Source organism: Triturus cristatus, chromosome 12 (assembly GCF_964204655.1).
Source record: "Triturus cristatus chromosome 12, aTriCri1.1, whole genome shotgun sequence".
Taxonomy (NCBI): domain Eukaryota; kingdom Metazoa; phylum Chordata; class Amphibia; order Caudata; family Salamandridae; genus Triturus; species Triturus cristatus.
In genome coordinates this window covers 572,796,527-572,820,690 of record NC_140595.1, presented here as the reverse complement: position 1 = coordinate 572,820,690, position 24,164 = coordinate 572,796,527, and the positions used below count along the sequence as shown (strand labels likewise).

At 46.9% G+C, this 24,164-nt stretch overlaps 1 protein-coding gene across 1 annotated transcript in view; it reads left to right on the top strand.

The window, feature by feature from the left end:
• The window catches only part of LONP2 (lon peptidase 2, peroxisomal), an 860,677-nt gene that overhangs the window by 681,545 nt on the left and 154,968 nt on the right, over window positions 1-24,164 (top strand). The window contains exon 12 of the mRNA XM_085638877.1: window positions 2,693-2,835. Coding sequence (XP_085495003.1) covers window positions 2,693-2,835 — 143 coding nt within the window. The remainder of the gene's footprint in view (window positions 1-2,692; window positions 2,836-24,164) is intronic.

Below are 24,164 nucleotides of genomic sequence, written 5' to 3'. Positions count from 1 at the left end.
TGACTCATAGAGCTCAATTATCTCCATGCCACATCTCACCCCTCTTCAGCTGTGGCAGGCTGGTAGGGCCCTGACCCGGATATTTCCCATATGTCCCTGCTCCTGGGCTGACTTTTATCATGTGTTAGGGCAATGCTCTCCCATTGCGTCCTATTGGCAACAATTCATGAATGTTTTAAACCAGATACTAAACACCCACATTGCTCTTACCCCTGTACAGGCACTCCTGGGCACACTAGATTGGGTCGGGAACACTCGAAGGGATCGATCACTGGTTGGAATGGCAATGGCGGTGGCAAAGTGAGATATAGCCCGGAAATGGAGATCACACGCTACGTCTGCTCTTCAGGAGTGGCGCAGGGGATTGGACTGGTGTACACAACTTGAAAACCCCATATCCATCGCCAGGGGTTGCTGACAGAAGCACCCCCATCACTCCCAGATATGGGGCATATGGTTACACTACTATGCCTTAGACATTTAGATATCTCACAAGGCTATCGATACATGGAGGGTGGGTCACGAAAGGTTATGCATAATGCAGGTGTGATTATATGTTTTATTTGTTGTATTGTGATGTATGCAACTTAAATATCAATACAATTGTTTATAAAAAATATAGCACTTTCTGCAACAGACCCAAGTCGTTATGGAAACTGTAGGTGCCCAACCCAACCGTGTATTACACTTTGTAAGTAACCTTTGTAGGATGAGAGGGTAAGTGGATTTAGAATTTTAACCTGTGAACTTCATAACTGACATACCTACACTCAACAGGAGAGACACATTGGTCCAAGAAGTTATCTTACCAACTGTAGCATCATGTAACAAGCAAGTTAAACATATTTAAGCCAATACCTGTCTTTAGGAGGGCACTTCATATCCTCAGCACCTTGTCATCCTTGTACATAGACCCTATAAACTCAATCGCTCCTTGATTTAATCGCACCAGAAACAGATGCCAGTGGTAAAATATGAATAGTCAGCACCTCCGTTATGTTTGAAAATATTAGATGACCAATGTAAAGTCATGCTCCATGAAAATCACTGTGCCACCAAAGCAGTGTTACTCTGTATAGGGAAAAGAGCCTTTCCATATACTTACATAGTCAAAATTACAATTCAGAGCACAGCACCAAAGTAGTTTAAAACTGACTGTGGTCAGTTGGATTTTAATTTCAATAATACACCAAGAAAAACAAAGTGGACAGAATAATATAGTTTTCATGAAAGTAGATGCAGAAAGCCGACACGTGCTTCTTCATGTAGACGACTTTCTCAAAGCTGTTGCTAGAAAAGACGCCCTTGGAACGCCCCTTCCTAATAGCGACTCGCAATTCCTATTCAGTGAGTTGCAAAAAAATTGCGACAAGCTAAAAAGGGATTGCACATGGCCCTATTAGATTTTGCATGCGCAAACTGGTTGCACATGCAAATAGGGTCGTACATCTGGCCCTTAATTGTAAAAATGGACTTTCATAAAAGCTTTATGTATCAGTGGCTGGAAATTGTGCACGTTTTACCTGTTGTATGATGTTCCTGGTCATTTTGAGTGTTTTGTGGTATATTCCTTTATTTATATCATTTATTTATGTCATTGTAGCCATGATGATACTTGTGAGGTACTGCATTTTGTGGCTCTGCTGCCTTGCTAATTATATCTGAGTATGCAATAGTCTATTGTATTGGTAGCCATAACTAAGAAGCTGTTGATAATAGCACAACAGCGTGGTCTCCATCTGTAGTGTGTAGACCATTGCTCACTTGGTCTGTTGTACTTGCGTCTGAGTGCTATCTAGTACCGTTATCACAAGAATTTTGGATGCATTTTGCTCAGAGTTCTCTGGAAGGAGAAGTGGAAATGATTCTGAGGGCATATGACGAGAATTATGTTTTTTCTTTTAAAAAGGCATGTATTTCAAGGAAAGAAGGCACATCCTTGATATATGATCTCATTAATGATGATGGCAAACTCATTTACATAATATATAATAGGCTTTCTATGTACAGGTCTTTGATTTCAGCATCACTTCTTGTGCTCCTAGTGTAGAGTTTCTTAAATTAGTAGCCACTGTCAGTACCCACTTTCAAAAGCCTTTATTTGAGGAGGATGTAAAGACACATTCGTAGAAATGCAACACCGGTGTTGAAGGTCTCAATCAAATTGACGGTGAAAACAAATTAGAAAATGTTCATAGAGGCTTTCCAATATTTTTAGGCTCTAGTAAAATAAATAATATCTCATCACAAACATTTGCAATGGCCTGTTTTTTTAAGCACATTTGGGTGACTGGTTGATTTTAAGTAACTTTTTATACAACTTTAATCATGTTTTTCAGAATCTAAATCAAACATGTTTAGTTAATACTAAAAATCCTAGAAATCACCGTATAGCACAAAAGTTCCTCACAAACACAATAAACTTAAGGTTCATTCCAGCCAGGATTTGAAACTCAATTTCTTCTTTTTTTTTTTTCTTTACGTTTGCTGAAAATGCATTTTTTGTCTTGCCTTTTTCCCTTATTGCATAGTAAAATACTGATTTGTCAGAATAATTCTGTTGAGGATTACCATGAGGCTACTGGACTCATCTTCCGTTCTCATGCACCATTATAGTGTTGTTATAGCGTGACTGTTTGTGGATACAGCTGTGAATCTTTCAGTCAAAGCTTCTTTTATTGTCATGTTTTAGAATCTAGGGAGCATGTTCCAGAAGATTCAAAAATGGAATCTGTAAGTGACTCTGCTGCCCTGGCACTGCCACCTGAGATGCCTATACTGGTAGATCACCATGCGTTGAAGGATATTCTGGGACCACCTATGTATGAAATGGAGGTAAGCCCAGTCTTATTCCACTGCTTGCCTGTTGTTCAAATTGTTGTATTCTATATTTGTATTTAAGTGAAGCGATGTCATTTTCTACAAGGTACTGCGTACTTAAGAAGCAAGTGGTATTTAAGGACATATTCGGAAGTTACATAAAGCCAAAAGGTTTATGGAATTGAGACAGATGAATGAATACTGGGAACAGGACAGTACATGCTACATGCATTAATAACATGCCTTTCTGATGGATACATCTGCCTGTGGATTCCTCACCTTATGAATATCCCCTCTGTGCCAGCATTCTGGAATTTTTTCGTAGTTCTCTGCGCCAACGAGGTCGTCACAGCGTCATGGCTCCGTACGCGGCTCTGCATGACGTCACCGGAGCCATAAGAAGACCACGTCGGCGTGATGACGTCAGTCCCTTTTTTTCCGCGCTACAAGCGAACGGTTTTTCTGGGACTCTCCTGTCTTTCAACTGCTACTTTGTTTCGAGACTTTATTTGTTATTGTTTTCAACTATGTCTGTTCCTAGGAAGTCGGGTTTCAAGCCCTGCAAGGTCTCTGGTTTCTGATGGATACATCTGCCAGTGGATTCCTCACCTTGTGATTCCTCACCTTGTGAATATCCCCTGCGCCAGCAACAATCGGAAACTTTTGTAGCAGTCCACGCCGATGGGGTCGAAGATGACGTCACAGAGACACGACTCCGCTCGCGACTCCACTGACGTCACCGGCTCCATAAGAAGACCTCCTCGGCGTGATGACGTCAGTTCCCTTTTTTCCGCGCCGACGACGCCAACGGATTTCGGGAATCGTTACTGGTAGCTTTACCTGTTACTTTGTGTTTATTTCGAAGTTTCTCTGTCTTTCTTCGAGAATGTCGGCAAGGAAGTCTGGTTTCAAGCCTTGCCATGAATGTGGCAAACACATGTCCATCACTGACCCGCATGACGACTGCGTTTGGTGTTTGTCATCGGACCACGATGTTGAAGGATGTTCGTGTTGCAGGAAGATGAGCTCAAAGGCTCTTAAGGAAAGAGAGGCAAAGCTCTTTATCGCCCGGATGAAGAGAAAGGAGAAAAGAGGTAGAAGAAGATCCAGGTCGAGGTCGAGGTCGGCTTCCAAGTCGACTTCGGGACATGCTTCAAAGAGCAAGAAGCATAAGAAGAAAAGGAGGCATTCGTCTCATCACAAGGCCTCGACGTCGAAGTCTAAATCACCTGCTCGGCGTCGAAGGGAGTCAGTGCCTCCTTCTCCTGTTCCGGCTTCGCCTCCCGTTCCATCTTCTCCTGTGTTTTCTCCGGCTGATTCGCCGGTGCCGGCGTCCTCTCCGGCGCCGATGGCTTCTCCAGGTCCTGCAGGTCCTTCGGCTCCGTCTCCGACTCCGGCCCAGGATGAGGATGATCAGGCTCCGGGTGAGTCTGTGACGCCGCAAGTTCCACCGTCGGCGCCGGCAGGCCCGAGTCCGGTGTTACCTGACCAGTATCCGGCTTTCCCTAATCCAGGTCAGGACCCCTCGCAGTATCTCAATGCGATGTATGGGGTGTTCTCACGGGCCATGTATTCCTCTGGTGCACCTATGGGTCCGATGGGTCCGATGGCTTTTAATCTGGGAGTGCCGCAGGTTTATCCTCAAGCACCGTTTATGCCTTTCTTCCCAGCGACGCCGTCTTGGCAGGTGCCGGCGCCGAAAACATCGACGCCGCTTCCCTCTTCACCGGCGCCGACTCGACCTCGTTCGACGCCGGCTGCTCCAGCTGATCCGCGTTCGACGCCTCTGCCGGCGCCGTCGGATTCGATCACGGCGCCGCCGACGCCGCAGGTGCGGATCCGTTCCAGGAGGGAGGCGCAGAGAGTGCTGGAGGAGAGGAGCTATCTTATGGATGAGGCTGAAGAGGGAGAATTGGTCGAATCCGATGAGGTGTTTGACGAGTTGAAGGAGGCAAGTGGGTTGGATTTGTCTCCGGAGTGGGAGATCACTCCTCCTTCAGATGAACCTTCTAAAGACGCGGCTCCTTATCATGCTGTAATCAGAAAGGCTGCAGAGTTGTTGGACCTTCAATTGCCATCTGTTGAGTTCAAGTCCAATATCTTGACTGAGGTGTTGCACTCTCCAACTGCGGTGTCAGAGCCGCTGTTGCCTTTTAATGAAGCGATATTGGAGCCTGTGTTGGATGTGTGGCGCAAGCCTTTTTCGGCTCCTGCGGTGTCCAAGGTGGTTGCAAGGAGATATAGGGTGGCTCCGGGGGATCCTGAGTTTTTGTCATCACACCCTTCACCTGAAAGTCTGGTCGTTCAGGCTGCTTGTTCTGGGCGTTCAAAAGGTGCGTTTCCTCAGGTCCCAGGGGACAGAGAGGCCAAGAAGGTGGACCAATCAGCCAAGAAAGTCTTTTCTTCAGCCAGTATGGCATTAAAGTCTTCTAATGCGACTTGTTTATTGGGGCGCTATATCCATGCGCTTATGGATTCAGCTAAAAAGTTGGCACCGAAGCTGTCGGAGGTGGATAGGGCAAGCTTCAGTGAAGTACTGTCGGATGCCCAGGCGGCTGCTCGCCAGGTTATACAGAGTGGCTTGGATACAGCAGACTCAGTTGCCAGGGTCATGGGGTCTTCAGTTGCCACCAGGAGGGGTGCATGGCTTAAGTCCTCCGAATTTTCTTCGGATGTCCAGTCGACCTTGTTGGATTTACCTTTTGATGGGTCTGGTCTGTTCGGGAAGAAGGCTGATGCTGCTCTCGAGCGCTTCAAAGAGAGTAAGGCTACGGCTAGGTCGTTGGGCCTTCAATCCCAGCCGAGAGGTACATTCAAGAGGTACAGAGGTTTTGGAAGGGCGAGTTTTCGTTCTTATAGACCAGCCCAGCAGCAGCAGCAGCAGCAGCAGCAGCAGCAGCAAAGCTCCAAGGGATATAGAGGAAGACTTAGAGGTCGCTCACGTGGCCGTCAACTCTCCTCCTCCTCTTCCTCTTCCTCAGCCCTTCCCACCACCGCAAAACAGCCCTAGATTCGACATTCCGGATCATGCTGGTCCTGTGGGGGGCCGGCTTACCCATTTTCTACAGGATTGGGAATCGGTTACTACAGACCTTTGGGTTCTGGATCTTGTAGAAAATGGGTACGCCCTTCCCTTTCGGGAATTTCCTCCAGTTTACCCTCCTTGCCAAGGTGCTTGCTCGGAGGACCACCGTCTTCTCCTGCAGGAAGAAGTCCTGAAGTTGTTTCAGAAAGGGGCGATAGAGGTGGTTCCGGAGCAGGAGAGGGGTCAGGGATGCTACTCCCGGTATTTTCTGATCCCGAAGAAGGACGGCAGATTGCGTCCGATACTAGACCTCAGAATCCTGAACTTTTACCTGAAACAGGAGAAGTTCAAGATGCTCACTCTTGCGCAGGTTCTTCAGGCGCTGAATCAGGAGGACTGGATGGTGTCGCTCGACTTGCAGGATGCGTATTTTCACATCCCCATCCTGAAGTCGCACAGGAAGTATCTCCGTTTCACGGTAGGATCGCAACATTATCAGTTTGCGGTCCTCCCGTTTGGTCTTACTTCGGCACCTCGAGTCTTCACAAAGGTGATGGCAGTGGTGGCAGCCCATCTCAGAAGATCGGGAATTTCGGTTTTCCCTTATTTGGACGACTGGCTGATCAAGGCGGAGTCGTCGGAGAAGGTGCTGTGTCATCTGCAGGATACAACTCGGCTGTTGTACAGATTGGGTTTTTCGATCAACGTGCCCAAATCTCACCTGGTGCCCTCTCAGCGCAACCTGTTCATAGGTGCGGTACTGGACACTACTGTGTGTCGAGCATTCCCTCCTCCTCAAAGGATTCTCGACATACAGGAAATGATTCCTTTGTTTTTCAGCGGAGCGGTTGTTCCAGTTCTGAAGGTCCTTCGCCTGCTCGGTCTGTTCGCTTCCTGCATACTGTTGGTCAACCATGCACGCTGGCACATGAGGGCGCTCCAGTGGTGCCTCCGCAAGCAGTGGTATCAGCACAAAGGGGATCTCAGGGAGTCTGTGAGGATCTCCAGAGAAGCTGCAGCGGATCTATCTTGGTGGAGCGTGGAGGGCAATCTGTCTCAAGGAAGGCCCTTTCATCTACCTCCATCGGTGACCACAGTGATAACGGATGCATCCACCTTAGGGTGGGGTGCGCATCTGGGGGATCTGGAGATCAAGGGTCTTTGGTCTCCAGAGGAAAGGTTGCTTCACATCAACCTTCTGGAGTTACGGGCGATACGCTTGGCGCTCAAGGCCTTTCTCCCTTCCCTTCGCGGTCGGTCTGTTCAGGTTCTGACGGACAACACTACCGCGATGTGGTATATAAACAAGCAGGGAGGAGTGGGGTCTCTTTGTCTATGCAGAGAGGCCCTGCGTCTATGGTCCTGGGCTCAGGACCATCGGATTTGTCTGATGGCGAATCATCTGGCCGGGGTGCTGAACGTACGTGCGGACAGTCTCAGTCGGCAGTTCTCTGCCGACCACGAGTGGAGGCTCCATCCGGAGGTAGTTCGTCACGTCTTTCGGACGTGGGGAACTCCTCGGGTGGATCTGTTTGCCACTTTCGAGAACGCGCACTGCCTGTCATTCTGCAGTCTCCAGTATCCGATGCAGGGGGCGTTGGGAGACGCGTTTCAGTTGAGTTGGGGCTCTCGACTCCTTTACGCGTTTCCTCCCATACCCTTGATTCCTCGGGTTCTGAGGAAGGTTCGCCAAGACCGGGCCCAAGTTATATTGATCGCCCCGGATTGGCCAAGAAGGGTGTGGTACACGGATCTTCTCCACCTCTCCTCATGCCCTCCGCTCCGTCTCCCTCTGAGGGCAGACCTCCTCTCGCAGTCGGAGGGGCAGGTTCTACACCCCCACCTCCAGAGCTTACACCTTCATGCCTGGAGATTGAACGGGGCAACCTGAATTCTTTCTCTCTCCCGCCAGATGTGGTGGATGTTATTTTATCGGCCAGGCGACACTCCACCAAATCCATATACTCCTATAGATGGTCTAAGTTCGTTCTCTGGTGTGGAGAGAGGTCGATTGATCCCTTGAAGGCTCGTTTGTCTAACATTCTGCAGTTTGCTCTTTCTCTTGCCCAGCAAGGCTTTGCTGTGGCCACTGTTAAGGGATATTTATCGGCTTTGTCGGCTTTCCTATGCCTGCCGGATCAGCCGTCCTTATTTAAATCACCTATTGTGCTTAGGTTTCTCAAGGGCCTTACGAATAAATTCCCTCCTACTCCCTTTATTGTACCTCAATGGGACTTAAACCTTGTACTGACTTATCTTATGGGTTCTCCTTTCGAGCCCTTACATAAGTGTCCCTTGAGACTGTTGTCTTTTAAGACGGTTTTCCTCGTTGCAATCACCTCGGCAAGGAGAGTAAGTGAGCTTCAAGCTCTTAGTTCAAAACCCCCATTCTTGACTGTGCATGCTGAACGAATGGTTCTCCGGACCAGGGCTGCGTTTTTGCCTAAGGTGGTAACTCCCTTCCATCTGGGGCAGTCCATTACCCTTCCTACCTTTTATCCTCCCCCTCACCCTTCCAAGGAGGAGGAGAGACTTCACCGTTTGGACCCTAAGAGGGCGGTGAGCTTTTACCTGGACAGGACTAAGGACTACAGGATTGATGACCAGCTCTTTGTGGGCTTTGCTGGCTGCAGAAAGGGTCGTGCGGTGCACAAGCGCACCCTTTCAAGATGGATTGTGCTATGCATCAAGATCTGCTACTCCCTAGCTGGTAAGGAGCCTCCGGAGGGTTTAAGAGCTCATTCCACTAGAGCTAAGTCTTCTACCTCTGCTTTGTCTAGGGGTGTTCCTGTGGAGGACATTTGTAGGGCGGCAACTTGGGCCTCCCTTCACACCTTTGCAAAACATTATTGTTTAGACTCTGAGGTGAGGAGGGACGGACATTTTGCCCGTTCCGTCCTTCAGGATTTTCTGGTATAGGGGGATGGACACCCTCCTCCGGGAGCGGGGACTGCTGTGGAATCTATTCACAAGGTGAGGAATCCACTGGCAGATGTATCCATCAGAAGAACAAGTTACTTACCTTCGGTAACGCTTTTTCTGGTGGATACAGTATCTGCCTGTGGATTCCTCACCGACCCACCCGCCTCCCCGTTGTCCATCCTTCTATTCCAGTGATTCTATGACGGTAATTCTATTGATGATTTCATATGTATTTATGACTGTCAGGGACATTGGGTTATTTCTAGTGCTTTGATGTTTCTTTTCCACACTGTGTGTGTTGATATGCATATTGTGCACTGTGTATGCTGTTTATGTACATATTGCTGTCAGTCCGTCCGTGTGCCTCGAAGGCACGGAAAAAAGGGGCGGAACTGACGTCATCACGCCGAGGAGGTCTTCTTATGGAGCCGGTGACGTCAGTGGAGTCGCGAGCGGAGTCGTGTCTCTGTGACGTCATCTTCGACCCCATCGGCGTGGACTGCTACAAAAGTTTCCGATTGTTGCTGGCGCAGGGGATATTCACAAGGTGAGGAATCACAAGGTGAGGAATCCACAGGCAGATACTGTATCCACCAGAAAAAGCGTTACCGAAGGTAAGTAACTTGTTCGTCTTTCTAGTGATCACGACGTCGAAGGTTGTTCATCCTGCAGAAAAATGAACCCTAAGGCACTGAAGGGAAGAGAGGCCAAGCTCTACATGTCCAAGGTGAGAAAGGAGAAAAGAGGTCGTAAAAGATCGAAGTTGAGGTCGTCGACTTCGCATGGATCCAAGAGAAGGCACAAGAAGAAGAAGAAACATGGGTCTCGACGTCGTTCGTCCAAGTCTCGAGCTTCGAAGTCGCCTTCTCCTGCTCCTCGACGTCGTACCAAGGATGTTATTTCTCCTTCACCTTCTGAGTCTCCACAGGCTTCGCCAGGCCGGTCTCCTGATTTGGGTTCTCCGGCGCAGTCTCCGGCGCCGGTTAATTCTCCGACTTCGGGTGGGGATTCGAATCCAGTGGACGAAGAGTCTCCTGCTGCTCCTGTGGCTCCACCTGTGACTCCAGTGGATCCGACTCCATAGACTCCTCGTAACGAACTCGAACCGGCGCAGTATCCTTTGTTCCCGGCACCGGGTTCGGATTCGTCGCACTTAATTAATGCGATGTATGGTATTTTTACCAGAGCCACATGCCCCTCTGGAGTACCTTCGGGTCCCATAGGCCCTTTGGCATTTAATTTGGGCGTGCCTCAGCATTATCCTCCGGCCCCCTTTATGCCTTATATGGCGATGGCGCCGTCATGGCAGTTTCCGGCGCCGAAAATGTTGACGCCGCTTGAGCAGTCTCTGGCTCCGTCTGGCGTCCCCCAATTCCAGGGTTCGTTCAACGTGGAGCCTCCTTCGACGCCGTTGCTGGAGCCGTCGACGCCGCGGATAGCGCCGCCGATGCCGCAGCCGAGGATGCGTACTAAAAGAGAAGCTCAAAGGCCTATTGAAGAGGAGCAATATCGGGCTGGTGACATAGAGGAAGGTGGAAATGTATGAGTCTGAGGACTTATTGGAAGACTTGTGTGAAGCAAGTGGTTTGGATGTCTCTTCGGAAGGGGACTTTGCATTACAGAAGGCTTCTCCTTCGAAGGATGTAGCTCCTTATCATGTTGTCATCAAGAAGGCAGCTGAACTGTTGGATCTACAGCTTCCTATGGCTGAATATAAGCCTAATCTTTTAACAGAGGTGCTTCATTCTCCTTCTGCTGTGGTGGAACCTTTTTTACCATTCAATGATGCCCTGACGGAGCCGATATTAGAAGTCTGGAGTAATCTCTTTCTGCTCCTGTAGTTTCTAAATCTGTTTCTAGAAGATATAGACCGGCACCAGGGGACCCTGATTTTCTTTCTTCTAACCCGTCACCTCAAAGTCTGGTAGTTCAAGCTTCTTGTTCAAAACAGTCGGTTGGCTCTTTTCCTCAAGCACCAGCTGATAGATACTCAAAGCTTGAGCAATCGGCAAAGAACGTTTTTTCTTCTGCCAGTATGGCATTAAAATCCACAAATGCAGCTTGTCTATTGGGCAGGTATATCCACGCCGTTATGGACTCTGCCAAGCAGATTCTCCCTGAGCTGTCGGAAGAGGATCGGAGCAATTTAAGTGAGGTCTTGACGGACTCCCAGGCGGCTGCTCGCCAAGTAATCCAGTCGGGTCTGGACACTGCAGATTCGGTGGCAAGGGTGATGGGTTCGTGTGTTGACACTAGGAGGCATGCATGGTTAAGATCTTCAGGATTTTCACCTGATGTGCCAGCTGCCCTTTTGGACCTTCCCTTTGACGGTTCTAAGCTCTTCGGGGAAAAAGCTGACTTGGCGTTGCAGAGATTTAAGGACAGTAAAGCCACAGCAAAATCTCTGGGTTTACAGTCTCAGTCAAGAGGGTATGGTTACATAAGATACGGGGTTTTGGTTAGTTTTCCTTTCGTTCCCATCAGCCTCAGCAACAACTAAAACAGCAGCAAAACCCTCTGTATTAATCCTACAGAGGTTAAGGCAGAGGTCGCCTTCGTGGAGCTGGACGACATCCCACTTCCTCCTCCTCCTCTACCTACCCTCTCCCTCCCGGTAATGCAGGAAAGCAGCCCTAGATCCGCCATCCTGGATCATGTGGGTCCTGTGGGAGGTCGGCTTACCCATTTTCTACAAGACTGGAAATTATTAACTTTGGGTTCTAGATCTTGTGGAAAATGGGTACGCCCTCTTTGCCAAGGGTTTTGCACGGAGGATCATTTGCTTCTCCTTCAGAAGGAGGTTCTTAGCCTATTACAGAAAGGTGCGATAGAGGTGGTTCTGGAGCAAGAAAGGGGTCAGGAATGCTACTCCCGGTATTTCCTGATTCCCAAGAAGGATGGCAGGCTACGTTCTATACTGGACCTCAAAATCTTGAATCTATTTCTCAAGCAGGAGAGGTTCAAGATGCAGCGCCTGAAGAACCTGCCCTAGAGTGAGCAACAAGAGGACTGGATGGTGTCAATCGACTTGCAGGATGTGTATTTCCACATCCCGATCCTGATGTCGCACAGGAAGTATCTCCGTTTCATGGTTGGGTCGCAACATTACCAGTTTGCGGTCCTTCCCTTTGGTCGTACTACTGCACCTCAAGTCTTCACCAAGGTGATGGCAGTGGTGGCAGCCCATCTCAGAAGGTTGGGGATTCCGGTATTCCCATACCTGGACGACTGGCTTCTGAAGGCAGAGTCTCCAGAGATGGTGTGTCGTCATCTGCAGGTAACAACCCAGCTGTTGGACAAATTGGGTTTTTCAATAAATGTTCCCAAGTCTCAACTGGTGCCCTCACAGTGCAACCTGTTCATAGGGGCAGTACTGGATACCACTGTGTGTCGAGCGTTCCCTCCACCTCAAAGGATTCTCGACATACAGGAAATGGTTCCCTTGTTTTACAATGGAGCGGTTGTTCCAGTTCTGAAGGTCCTTCGCCTGCTTGGTCTGTTCGCTTCCTGCATCCTGTTGGTCAACCATGCACGCTGGCACATGAGGGCGCTCTAGTGGTGTCTCCGCAGGCAGTGGTATCAGCACAACGGAGATCTCAGGGAGTCTGTGGGGATCTCCAGAGAAGCTGCAGCGGATATGTCTTGGTGGAGCGTAGAGGGCAATCTGTCTCAAGGAAAGCCTTTCCATCTTCCTCCATCGGTGGCCACAGTGATAACGGACGCCTCTACCCTAGGGTGGGGAGCACATCTGGGGGATCTGGAGATCAAGGGTCTTTTGTCTCCAGAAGAAAGGTTGTTTCACATCAACCTTTTGGAATTGCGGGCGATTCGTTTGGCGCTCAAGGCCTTTCTCCCTTCTCTTTGCAGTCAGTCGGTTCAAGTCTTGACGGACAACACTGCTGCGATGTTGTATGTCAACAAGCAGGGAGGAGTGGGGTCGTACCGTCTCTGCAGAGAGGCGTTACGACTTTGGTCCTGGGCTCAGGACGATCGGATTTGCTTGATGGCAAATCATCTGGCCGGGGTGCTGAACATGCGTGCGGACAGTCTATCGGCAGTTCTCTGCCGACCACGAGTGGAGGCTTCATCCAGAGGTAGTCCAACACATCTTCCAGACGTGGGGGACTCCTCGGATGGACCCGTTTGCCACTCACGAGAACACGCATTGCCCGTCATTCTGCAGTCTCCAGTTTCCGGGGCAGGGAGCGTTGGGGGACGCGTTTCAGTTGAGTTGGGGCTCACAACTCCTTTACGCGTTTCCCTCCCATACCCTTGATTTCTCGGGTTCTGAGGAAGATTCGCCAAGACAGGGTCCAAGTCATATTGATCGCCCCGGATTGGCCAAGAAGGGTGTGGTACACAGAGCTTCTTCACCTCTCGTCGCACCCTCCGCTCCGTCTCCCTCTCAGGGCAGACCTCTTCTCTCAGATGGAGGGGCAAGTTCTACACCCCCATCTCCAGAGCCTGCACCTTCATGCTTGGAGATTGAACGGGGCAACTTGAATTCTTTTTCTCTCCCGCCTGACGTGGTCGACGTTATATTATCGGCCAGGGGTCACTCCACTAAGTCTTCAAATTGTAGTTTTTCCTGTGTTGCAAAGGACATGATCCTATCTGCCTTTAGACCCTGGATACGCTACCAGGAGTACTTCTCCTTTTTAGGTCTCGCCTAGTGTTGCTGCGCACATGCGCAGCTCGCTCGGCGAGATTTATTGCAGATGAGTACTTTTAGAAAAGGGCTTTAAGCCCCGCCATTCCTTTCCATTGGCTGGCGTCATCGTTTATGCTAAACGGTGGCCTGCCATTGGAGATGAGTTTTTGGTTGCCTCCCTTTGGCCTGCGATCCGGACTGGGTTGCCTGCTTCACGGCTGTCGTGAAGCACTTTCTTATCTTTATGGGGCCATGTGTTTAAAACACATGGCCCCATAAAGACAAGAAATCCCCATGATCCGGCTGCAGCGCGGTCCAGTCCGGATGGGCCATCTCAAAAGGAGACATGGCGCCGCGTGTTTATTTTTGCATCGCGCTTTCACTTTAAAGTGAAAGCGCTATGCAAAAATAAACAGCGGCTGACTGGCCAGTGCTTGTTCCTCTAGTGAACTGTGCTGATTGTTCCATCAAATACAGTTCCCGTGGACCACACAATGGGTGAGCGCTCACATGAGATTGTTCCCCTTGAGACTCTCAGTGTGTGATGTCACCGCCGCCACCCCATGATTTTGGTGATGTCACTGAAGCTTCAGGAGCTACCGGGAGGTCACGTGTTCTTTTTCAAGCTGTGAGGGGATTCACCTTTAAAGTTAAAGAAGAGCAGGGCGTTCCTAGGCGAGGCAGCCTTCTCTTTCAGCTATAATGTTGTATCAAAAGAAAAAGCGCCTCCATGACCCTTTCAAACCACACGCAGCGCTATGAAGACCACTCCAGACAGTCTGAAGAGGGGCCTCTGTCATTTCATTCTTTGTTGAGCGCCTACACTAATCTTTAAAAATAGCTTTCTCACCAACTATACTCTTGAATCACAAAAAATAACATTTCCTGCATTGAACCTGATGTTTGGTGTGTTTTGTTGAACGTGCACACGTAAATCTGCTCGGCCTCGATCAGGGGGTGAAATCCCCCCGCACAGGGCGGCGTGTGATGCGGAGGTGTTTCTTGCTCGAGCAATGTCGGTGTTATCATACTGACAACACTGATGGAGCACAGTGTGTCTGTGATTGTTGAAAACGTAAGAGGTGTGCTTTCCCTTGGTAAATCTAGATGACAGTTATTAGACCAACTCTGATCCAAACTTTTTTTAAAGTAAATGTGACCAGAACCTCCCCAGCAGGTGTTCGAATTTCGTCTGCACAGCACGTCGGGCAGCCCCCGAGATCTGCTGTGTAGGTTTGTGGACAGAGCAGGCCGGCACCCTTGTTCTGCTAGGCTCCCACTTCGCCGATACATCGAAGGGGGGCAGGCCTGGCTGTCTGCCCCGCCAACCGCAGCAAACAAGCGGCAGGGCTAACCGGACCCACCTCAAGAAAACCAGCAGCAAAGCATGTTGACGTAGACCCCGCGGAGGGGAAAACACACAGACTTCTCTCTTGTCTACCTCCACATGGTTATATAGTGGCACGCAGGCCGCTTTGTGGCATTGTGAGCTGGGCCCAGGCCAGGGTGCCCTCTTCAGAAGGGCGCACAGAGCTGCCTGTATTAACAGCAGCGTCCCTCTTGACACCAATGATTCAGACTAGACTGGTTCTACTCCCTTTTACCTGCCTCGGGTGCCGTTCTACTACCCACCCACCCCCTTCCCGCCCCTCCTATCTCCCTCCGCCCACGCACATCAACAGCGCCATTCGCACCAGCAACAACTCGGCACTAGCATGATCAAGCTACTGCTGTGAGTGACTCAATCACACCGTGAGGGTCTCAAGGCGCTGGGGGATATTTTGGGTAAGTGCCGAGAAGTTTGTGCTCAGAAGTCAGTCAGTGTTTTAATGTGTGATTGAACTGTGAATATTTGTATTCACCAGCTGCAGCCAGGGTGCCAATTTTCTTTCTGCCCAGGGCGCTACATTTCTTTCCGCCCAGGGTGTTATCCGAGAGCAAAGGCCGACCATGACCGCACATTATTCCATTCTGTGCGGAAAGCTAATAGCCAGGCAAACTTAAAACAAGTATTTGCAAAGCAATCAGTCTTGCATTTACGCGAGTTTAAGCTATTGGCATTGTAAATGACAATGCCTTTTAGTTATGTTTTAAAAACGAAAATAAAAATAAAAGGCATTGTCATTTGCAATGTCAATAGCTCAAACTCTCGTAAATGCGAGACCTATTGTATTGCAAATGCTTGTTTCCATGTTGCAAACTGTGAACAGAGCCAATTTGAGTCTGGATGTTTCCCGATGCCTTCTGTGGTTATTATTTGTACCATCAGTTAGTTGTAAAATGTCTAATGAATCTGATGGTGGCGGCCTTTCCTCAGTTTCCTTGTGCATTGCTGGGTTTGTTGAAGTGCTCACGATTGCTACATGTTGTTGCTCATGCTTCGCTTCAAAAATGCGGTATAGTCTGTTTCTTCTTGGGGTATCCTTCCCTAAACACTGGAGGTTATTTCTTGCCTTTCTAGCACACTTCTTCTGTCTCTTGGTAGGGACAGTGATCATGGGTTCGTTTCGTTTGGTGTCCTTCTCGGATGGCTATACCAGCTGGGTTACTGGTTGGTTTACTTGGTTCCGATGTCTGGGATTCCTCTGTCATCAGTACTTGGGACAATCATACTTCTCTGTGGTGTGCCTAATGGCCATAGTTTCTGATTTGTAATTTATCCTTTTGTTTAAAATACTCGTTAAAATGCCTGGTATGATATTTATCTTGTCAATGATTAGGCCACACGCACAGGCTTTTTTTGCACTACTGAACTGGTTTCTTGTACCCCTATTATCAAGTCTGTCAATTTTTCAAGTTTTGCTTTTGTACCGGTGATGTGAGAAGCTCTTATGTTCATACGGTCAGTCTGGATGTCTAGCTTGTCTGTCTGCATATTGAGCGCCTTGATAGATGCTTGTAAGACGGTTAGTAGTGAGGTGTATAAGTTCGAAATATTATTCACTTGAAATCTCAAATGTTGCGATTCTCATTGCTTCCAACGCCTGTACGCGGCTCTTTCTTTTTCCTTATTGCCCTAGATGCAGAGGCGTGAACAGTATTGCAGTTGATACCATCTGACTGAGCCCACGTTGAGAGTCCTGAGTCACTCCTTGATGACCTCTGATCATTGCTTGCGGTCCTCTTTGGCTAATTGCTCAGATGCACTTGATATTTCAATTATTGATTGCAAGCGCCCGTCCGCCAGATTGATAGTCTTGACCTCCATTGCCTTTATTAAATCTGTGTTATTAGTTAATGAAATTGGTTGAAGCCAGGAATTATCCACCTCTTCAGCAATGTTTTTAATACAGTGGTTATTTTCCTGTGTAGAGCACCGCGGTGATTCAGGATTTGGAGCCAATCTTGGTGTTGGATGTGGATAATTTGTTATGTGTACCCGGGCCTGAAGCATGAACCTACTAACACCTAATGTCTAATTCTTTGCTGGAGCTATTATTTTTACAACATTGTTTGAGTTCAGATGTATGCTAGATCGTAGGTCGCAGTCATGGCCTAGTATTAAGTCTGGCTTTTGAGGCGTAAGTGGGCTTGGCAGTCCCATTATATTGTCTGTTGTTGAGTAAATGACTGCAGCTGTGTCCTTTAAAAAGGTGAATTTTCCACTGGGGTTCATTTTGCCAAACAGTGACTAGACTGGCGATATCAGTGGGCTGCCCTGGCCTAGTCTTGTTTTTATTGTGTTATCCAGAGCTTTCATAGGCATCCTTGTAGTCTTTTTTTTTTTTTTTGGTTTGATCTCTTTTGCATAGCCTGTTGTCCGAACTTGGCAGATCTTATTTGACAACTTATCTCTTTAAGGTGTTTGCACCTACAATGAATATCAGCAGGTGCATGAGAGACTCAGCCTCCACCTGGGGCAGGCCACTGGCACCCTTAAATAAGGCTGCCTCTTACGCGTGAGGCTTTTACCGCAGAGGTAAAGGACTTTGATCTGAGTTGCACATTTGCCCAGTGAGTGTTTGATGTCTGCCCCTGTGCCTGATTGGTGTCTAAGTCTTGAGTGTTTTGTGCACTGTAGTCACAGGACCCTAAACCTAGTGAAGAAAGAGAGCATGGAAGAGGGCAGTGTAGCATCTCACCGCTAAATCTGACTTAGATTACACACCTGTGTTATGTTCCCGTTGAATTGTGTAAATTGCAGTCTTTTCTGAGATTGGAGTATTTTCTTTGGCATAAATGATATGCACTGCTCTGGACAATACATTATTGTGCCTGTTGGTTGGCTGTTGAGTTCTGACCCCACCACCGTGCCCTCATTGAGAAGCCTGTATCTGCTCGCCCTCTCTACCCTGAGCGTCAAGTGCGAACGGAGTTTACTTGCCCCAGTTTGCAGAGCGATAGTAGAACAGGCCTCAGGAAACCAATGGCAAAAGGCCTCAGCCACTATGGTTGGGGCTCAGTAACTTCCCCTGTCAGTCTGCCCTCTGACAGATCTCCTTCCTCTCTACAGTCTAAACAAGGTCTACACAACTATCTATCTACATACCTACTATCATGCGTCCAGTGTCGTGTGGTGAATCGTTGCGGCCCTCTCTTGCGCACATTAAACTTGAGTTACGATGTCCATTCAGGTGATGCCCACAGGGACCAGAGGCGAGGTGTTTGGTCCAGTCGGAGCAGCTGGTCTCCACTTCCATTGTTGGAGCGCACAGTACACACAGCAGCAGCTGCAGGTCTCGCCTCTGGGGAAAGTGTTACCGCCCCGTGATGGTTCTAGTCATGAAAACAGAAGAGAAGGGATCTAATGGTTTCAGAGAAACAAAGGTAAAGAGCGCGTTCAAAACACAGTACCAGAAACTAAAATATGAAATGCAAAGTATTAATAAGTCTATACTAAGCAGCTCATTTCGACCAGCGTGCTATATCCGCAAGTTAATCAGTGGTGCAGAATCTCACATCCATACAGGGCTTTCCTTAGCGTTAGAGAATTGGGCGGAAAAATTAGGTATACAAGGTAGTATTAAGGTGGCATTTCCCTTTTACTACCCCCCCCTACCCCCCGCAGTTGGGGTAGTGTTTATTTTTGTTGTTTGGTGCACCCTTTTTCTTCACCAGTGGCATTGTCAAACGTGCAGCCAGCCGGCATTTTTTCTGCAAGTGCAGCCTGTAAAATGAGCAGAAATTTGCTTTCCGCATCTTGTTTATTCCAGGCTATATATGACCCCAGCACTTTAAACAGGCAGCTCGAGAGAAGATTAGAGAGGGGTCTTTACATCTTGACTAAACTAGGTGCAGATTGGTTGCTAGATGACCAAGCCGTGGAACAGTCCTCATGAGCAAATACGCAAAGCAGCAAATATACTGATGGTGCCCACTGCCCTCACATCTGCACTTGTTCCAGAGGCACACTCGACTCTTGACGTCTTGGCTCAGGCCTACACAATTTCAATGGGTGCTCTTAAATTGGGGTTGAAGAAGGTGTTTTTGTGAATTCAGGGTTACTGCTCATATAATTCGACTTCTTACCTATGCAGCTTAGTGGCTACTTAATGCCCTCTTGTAGCTGAAAGCGGCAAGTGCAGCAGCACAAGCAGTTACGGAAGCCTTTTGCAAATAACTCTTGTAAGAACCAAACTTTGAGGTATTGCCCCTTTCCCTACAATGGACACAGCTTGCCCGAGTGTGCGGCAACAGGACACCAAGTCCATGTATTTGCATTTATACTACACCGAGGTGAAGCGTGTCATCATCTGGGGGCATCGCTTGTAGAATTTACCAGGCCTGCTACATCATGCAGACTTTATTCGCTGTGGCTTGCGGACTCTTGTGCTGTTTTGGCATTTATGTTTGCTTCTTGTCTCTCTAAGCCCCCTGAAAAGGCCAGAGAGCAGCATGTTAGCGCTACTTGAAAAAGCGCAAACAAACAGATAATTCTTCATAAAAGGTGTTGCTGTGTCCAAAGGTGCAGTCCTGGAGATCCAACAGGGTGTCTTTACCAAATGGCTCCAGCTGAAGTCCCAAAGAGTTTTCGTGAGGTAGGATATAGAATATGACAGTAAAAATACACAATAATGGCTGGTGTGCAGTCACAGACGAGTTCTGGAGGTGGGAAGTGGTCTTTAGATTTGTGTCTGTTAACTGTTTTAAAGCAGTGTACAGCTTTTAAAAGCACATTTATTAAGAGGTGCAATGGCAAGTAAAGCGCTTTTATCTGGTGCAAGATTGGAGGAAATTCTCAAAACAGTTAATTGGTCAAATTCGAGTACCTTTACAAAGCATTACTTTGGACCAGTAAAGCATATGGCAAACGTGGTGTTGAAGGGCTTTCAACTTGTATAATGGTAGCCTCCGGTCTTGAAATGAAATGACAATTCTCCAAATGTTATGAATAGAGAATCAAGATTTCATTAACGACACAGAGTCTAACATTATACCACCGCCGCTTCCCGTATAAAAAAATTATTATAATAATGAAAAACTACAAAACATTATAAATGGAAGAAATGGAGGAAAAGGCTTTTGTATATGAAAGTTATTTATAAAATAAATTTTAAATTTGCAATTGATTCATAGTGATGGGTATATACTGATAGCATGTTTGCTAATATTAGAGGCACAATTAAAAAGGATGGAGAAGAGGAGCTGAATAGCGTCAATTCGTGGAGGTGAGAAGAGTATGGGGATCAAGGAAAAGAGTTTGCCGCATTTAAAAGAGGAAGAGTGTTCTATGCCGTTATTATTTATGGGCTGTGGTGTTCTAGAGTGAAGTTTTTTGTTTGTAAAGTTCTTTAACGGTGCTGCAGGTGTGGCAATTGAAACATTAATGCATAATGTTAGCCTCCGTGTCTTTAATGAAATCTTGATTCTCTATTCTTAGCATTTGGAGAATTGCCATTCTCGCCGAGCTTCAAAGTTGGGCGTTTGTCCAGAACTCCCTTCCCCATTGCTAGACCGGTTTTAGGGAGGTAGTGAATAGCATTGAACTTTTTTAGGTTTTACTTCCTAGTCGAGAAATAAGTTACTACTAAAATCTTTGTGGCCTTGGTGGATCTGAGGATGGTCTTTGACAACGTTACTCGAAATAATTTGTGAGCCAACTTGAAGCACCTCAGTATCCCAGAAAGACAAAATCAAAGAGGCATTTGTACAGTGGACACTGCTTCATTAATTTGTTAACATTTGTTCAATTGCTCTCGATTTGTGTCAGAACTTGATTTGTTTTACTGGGAGCAATACGCCTGTCCATTGTGTACCAGTTGCTAAATTGCTTGTATAATTACATAGACCAGTGGTTCCCAAACTTTTGAGAAACACAACCCATTTTTTGAAATGACAATTTTTCATGACCCATCTACCTTTAAATGGACATGAGAAGGGATGATTTCTGAATGTAACGAAATCATTGTGTGGTAGCGTATTGTCATTTTACAGGCAGCACATGTTCCATTGAAATGGCCACTAACTTTGCACAGACATGCAGTTTTACTGATAAAACTGTATAGTACTCAAATGATACTGATAATATGTGGAAATAGGGTTTCTGTGAATATTTATCATCTGTGCATCACCAAGGAAAGTGTCATTTGTTGTGAAACTATAATCTGTTTCGAGCTCACTTCGCAATTACCAAAAGTGTGCTTTATTTTTGCTTTCCTAAGTGCTGAATGCTTACAGATCATTTACAGGTATTTACATCTTGTTGTGTGTTGCAAAAATACAACATCCTACAGCCTTTCCATTCACACTTCCTGTATTCCAGCAAGATTGTTGCATAATTCAGTTTAACAACTCCTCTCGAAAAGGCCTGAAGAGACCATTTTTGGAAATATGACATGTTTTCGGTCAGAAAAAAAAACAAAGATTAAAACGTTCAAACAAATCTCTTTCTCAGAGAAAAAACTGAACAGAACCCAGGGAGACTCCCTTCACATGACGTGCACTAAGAAATCTGACATATAGTACCCTCTGAGACAAGTGGTGTACTCTAAGCTGTCAGCTGATTGACTAATACTTGATTCTTTTCAGTGATATGAGTAGGGTAACAATGTGTCATTTCTTTTTGTTTAACGTGAACAGGACTGAAAACAAAACACTGTGAGGAGAAACTAGGTGCCTCCAGATTTTATAGCGCTGTGGACGTTGGACCAGGAGGATTGCACCCTGAGATAACATATTAAAAAGAGTCTGAAAAGAGTACTTAAGTGAGCGATCCCTCACCTAAAATATATAAGGCTCTGAATGTTTCTCCTGCTTGCCTGATTGGCCTTCTTCAACAAGACTCTGGTGTTTGGAAGGCAGCCCAAAAGAAATTGAGTAACTAGAGTACACTCTGTTCAACTCCACCTGACAGCGAGGGTAGAAGATTGGACAAAGTATGTGTGAGAGATCATGAGTGTTAGAACAGGTAGAAATAGAAGAGGGAGTCTTACCTGCTATTCCTCTGCGGACCACAGTAACACCAGCACTTACAAAGGAAGTAAAAAGATTTAAATAAGGGAAGGATCAAATAAGCAAAACACGACATGTGAGAACAAAGAAAGGACTCTGTTTCAAACAGGCCGGCTTTAGGGCAGTGCTGTCGCACTGGGCGCTGACATGTGGAGGGGGCGCTTACCTCAGGGGGTAAGTAAGTAATTAAGTAATAACTTACGATTGGAGAGATGAGGGGCACTTTTGCCTGGTGGTAGTGAGAGAATCCGAGGATGCGGTCATGGGGTGTGGGGGCACCAAAAAAGATTGTTGCACTGGGTGCCACCAGTGCTAAAGCCAGCCCTGGTTTCAAACAAGAAGAAGGTGACATTGATTGAGAAGGACTACAAAAGGAGGGGGTATGGCCAGAGAGGGCATGCTAGGAAGTCAGAGGGAAGAATCCGGAGGAGGAGGACAGGACGTCAAAGGATGGCAGCGAAAAAGACTACCACGGGACCCAGCACTGGTATCGATGAGCAGGAGACTAGTACGACCACCGAGAGGTCTCCTGAGGATGGATTCTTGCAGGGAAGCCCCCAGCCCTGCCACGCTCCAGGAGGAGTGTGGCTAATCTAGGTGAGTACACTGGTACAAGGGTGACTGGTAGAGGTAAGCAGAACAAAAACTAGCCAACTGTAAACCTGAGTGGCATAGAGAGAATTCCTAATACCAACCCCCTTCACTTTATAGGAAAGAGAATACAGGCAAACGGAAATCAGAGCAACTTATCTTTTTTTTTTTCTAGAGGAGATGAGAGCTAGGACAAAGAAACACTCCATAGAATTGTTTTCCCCTCCAGAACCAGAATTTTTACTTTTCTTTTTTTTTTATCCTCTACCCTTACTTTACCCTCTCGTATGCCAACAGTGGGTTATAAACACTTCAAAAGACAGTAAAGTCTCGCAGAAAGGGTCCTCTGAAAATTCAGGGATCCAACACAGACTTAGAAAAGAAGAGAGAAGGTAAAAAGGTACTTTCAGCAAATACGAACAGAAGGAAGATAAATACTGACAGTTAGGAAGAGAAGAAAAGAATCATAGATCAGGAGAAAGATAGCAGAGATAGTTAAAGTAACTCCTCCGTACAGAGTACTTACCTGTGCCTCATATTGTTTTCTTGTAGGGAATACAGAAGGAAGCACTTCCTCTATAAAAAGAAAATCAAGAAGGGCGGTGAGGAAAAGACTCACCTTTAACTGGGCACCATATGCAGGATGACTCGCATCAATATTCAGAGAAACTGCAATTATTAAAGTGAATATCGCACTAAATAATAAACCCGGGGTGAGGGTTCCCTTTTTTCTTTCTTCAAACAATCAACCTGTCAACAGCATGCAAAGGATTCTCCACAATGGCTGCAACTACAGTTGGGGCATCCAGTTCTCTGGCAATAGTCGGCAGGTATGTTAGGCAGATGTGTTCAGATTTAGGTATGTCTTGCATTTTTGCCAGAATATATGAGAATGGAGTCCAAGGCCGTAGTTCAGAAATGAGAACAAACAATTTCAGAGATAATAGACACAGCTATGGATTCTGTCAACTTGTGCAATCCGCACTCTTAAAAGGCAGAAATGGATAAGAATCCACATTCTTTAAGCCAGAGGTGCCAGCAAAAATATTAGACCTGCCTTATGATGAAGAAGCTTTCTTCGGCAAATATGTCAATCATGCTGTACATCCATTAAGTCGGACACCAAGATGGCAAGATCGTTTAGAGTCCTAAAACGAGAATGTCTTCAGCCCATTCACGGGCTAGAGGAAGAAGGCAATTTTCATACTGAGGGGACTTATCAAACAAATCAGTATACCCAACTGGGTTATCGTCAACAGTTTCCTCAACAACAATATAGAGCCTCCCACCAACAGCATACACAAGACAGTCCCCACGCAAGAAGACTAGTTCATCAAAGAACTCAGGAGTCTACAGCAATTTCTTTTAGGAACCAGTCTTAATCCCTCCCCCACATTTAGTGGGCAGACGACTCTCTATTTGCTACAAACATTGGAAATCAAATACCATTGACTGGTGGTTCCTGAATCTAGTGCAGAATGGGCACACCATAGAATTCATGCAAAAACCTCCTCCGAATCCACGTCAAAGAAGGTCTCATCAACATCTTTATCAACATCTTTATCACAATTGGTGATTCTTTTGCTGCTTCAAAAGGGAGTAATAGGACCGGTTACCTTACTCTCAACTAAATACAGGTTTCCATTCCAACATTTTCCTCATTAGGGAAAGTCAAGTCTTTCCTAATCAAAACAGGAAGAAAATGTTTCTAGGAGCAATCTAGAAATGGAACAAAGCAAAGCTTTTCTGACCACAGAGAGGACA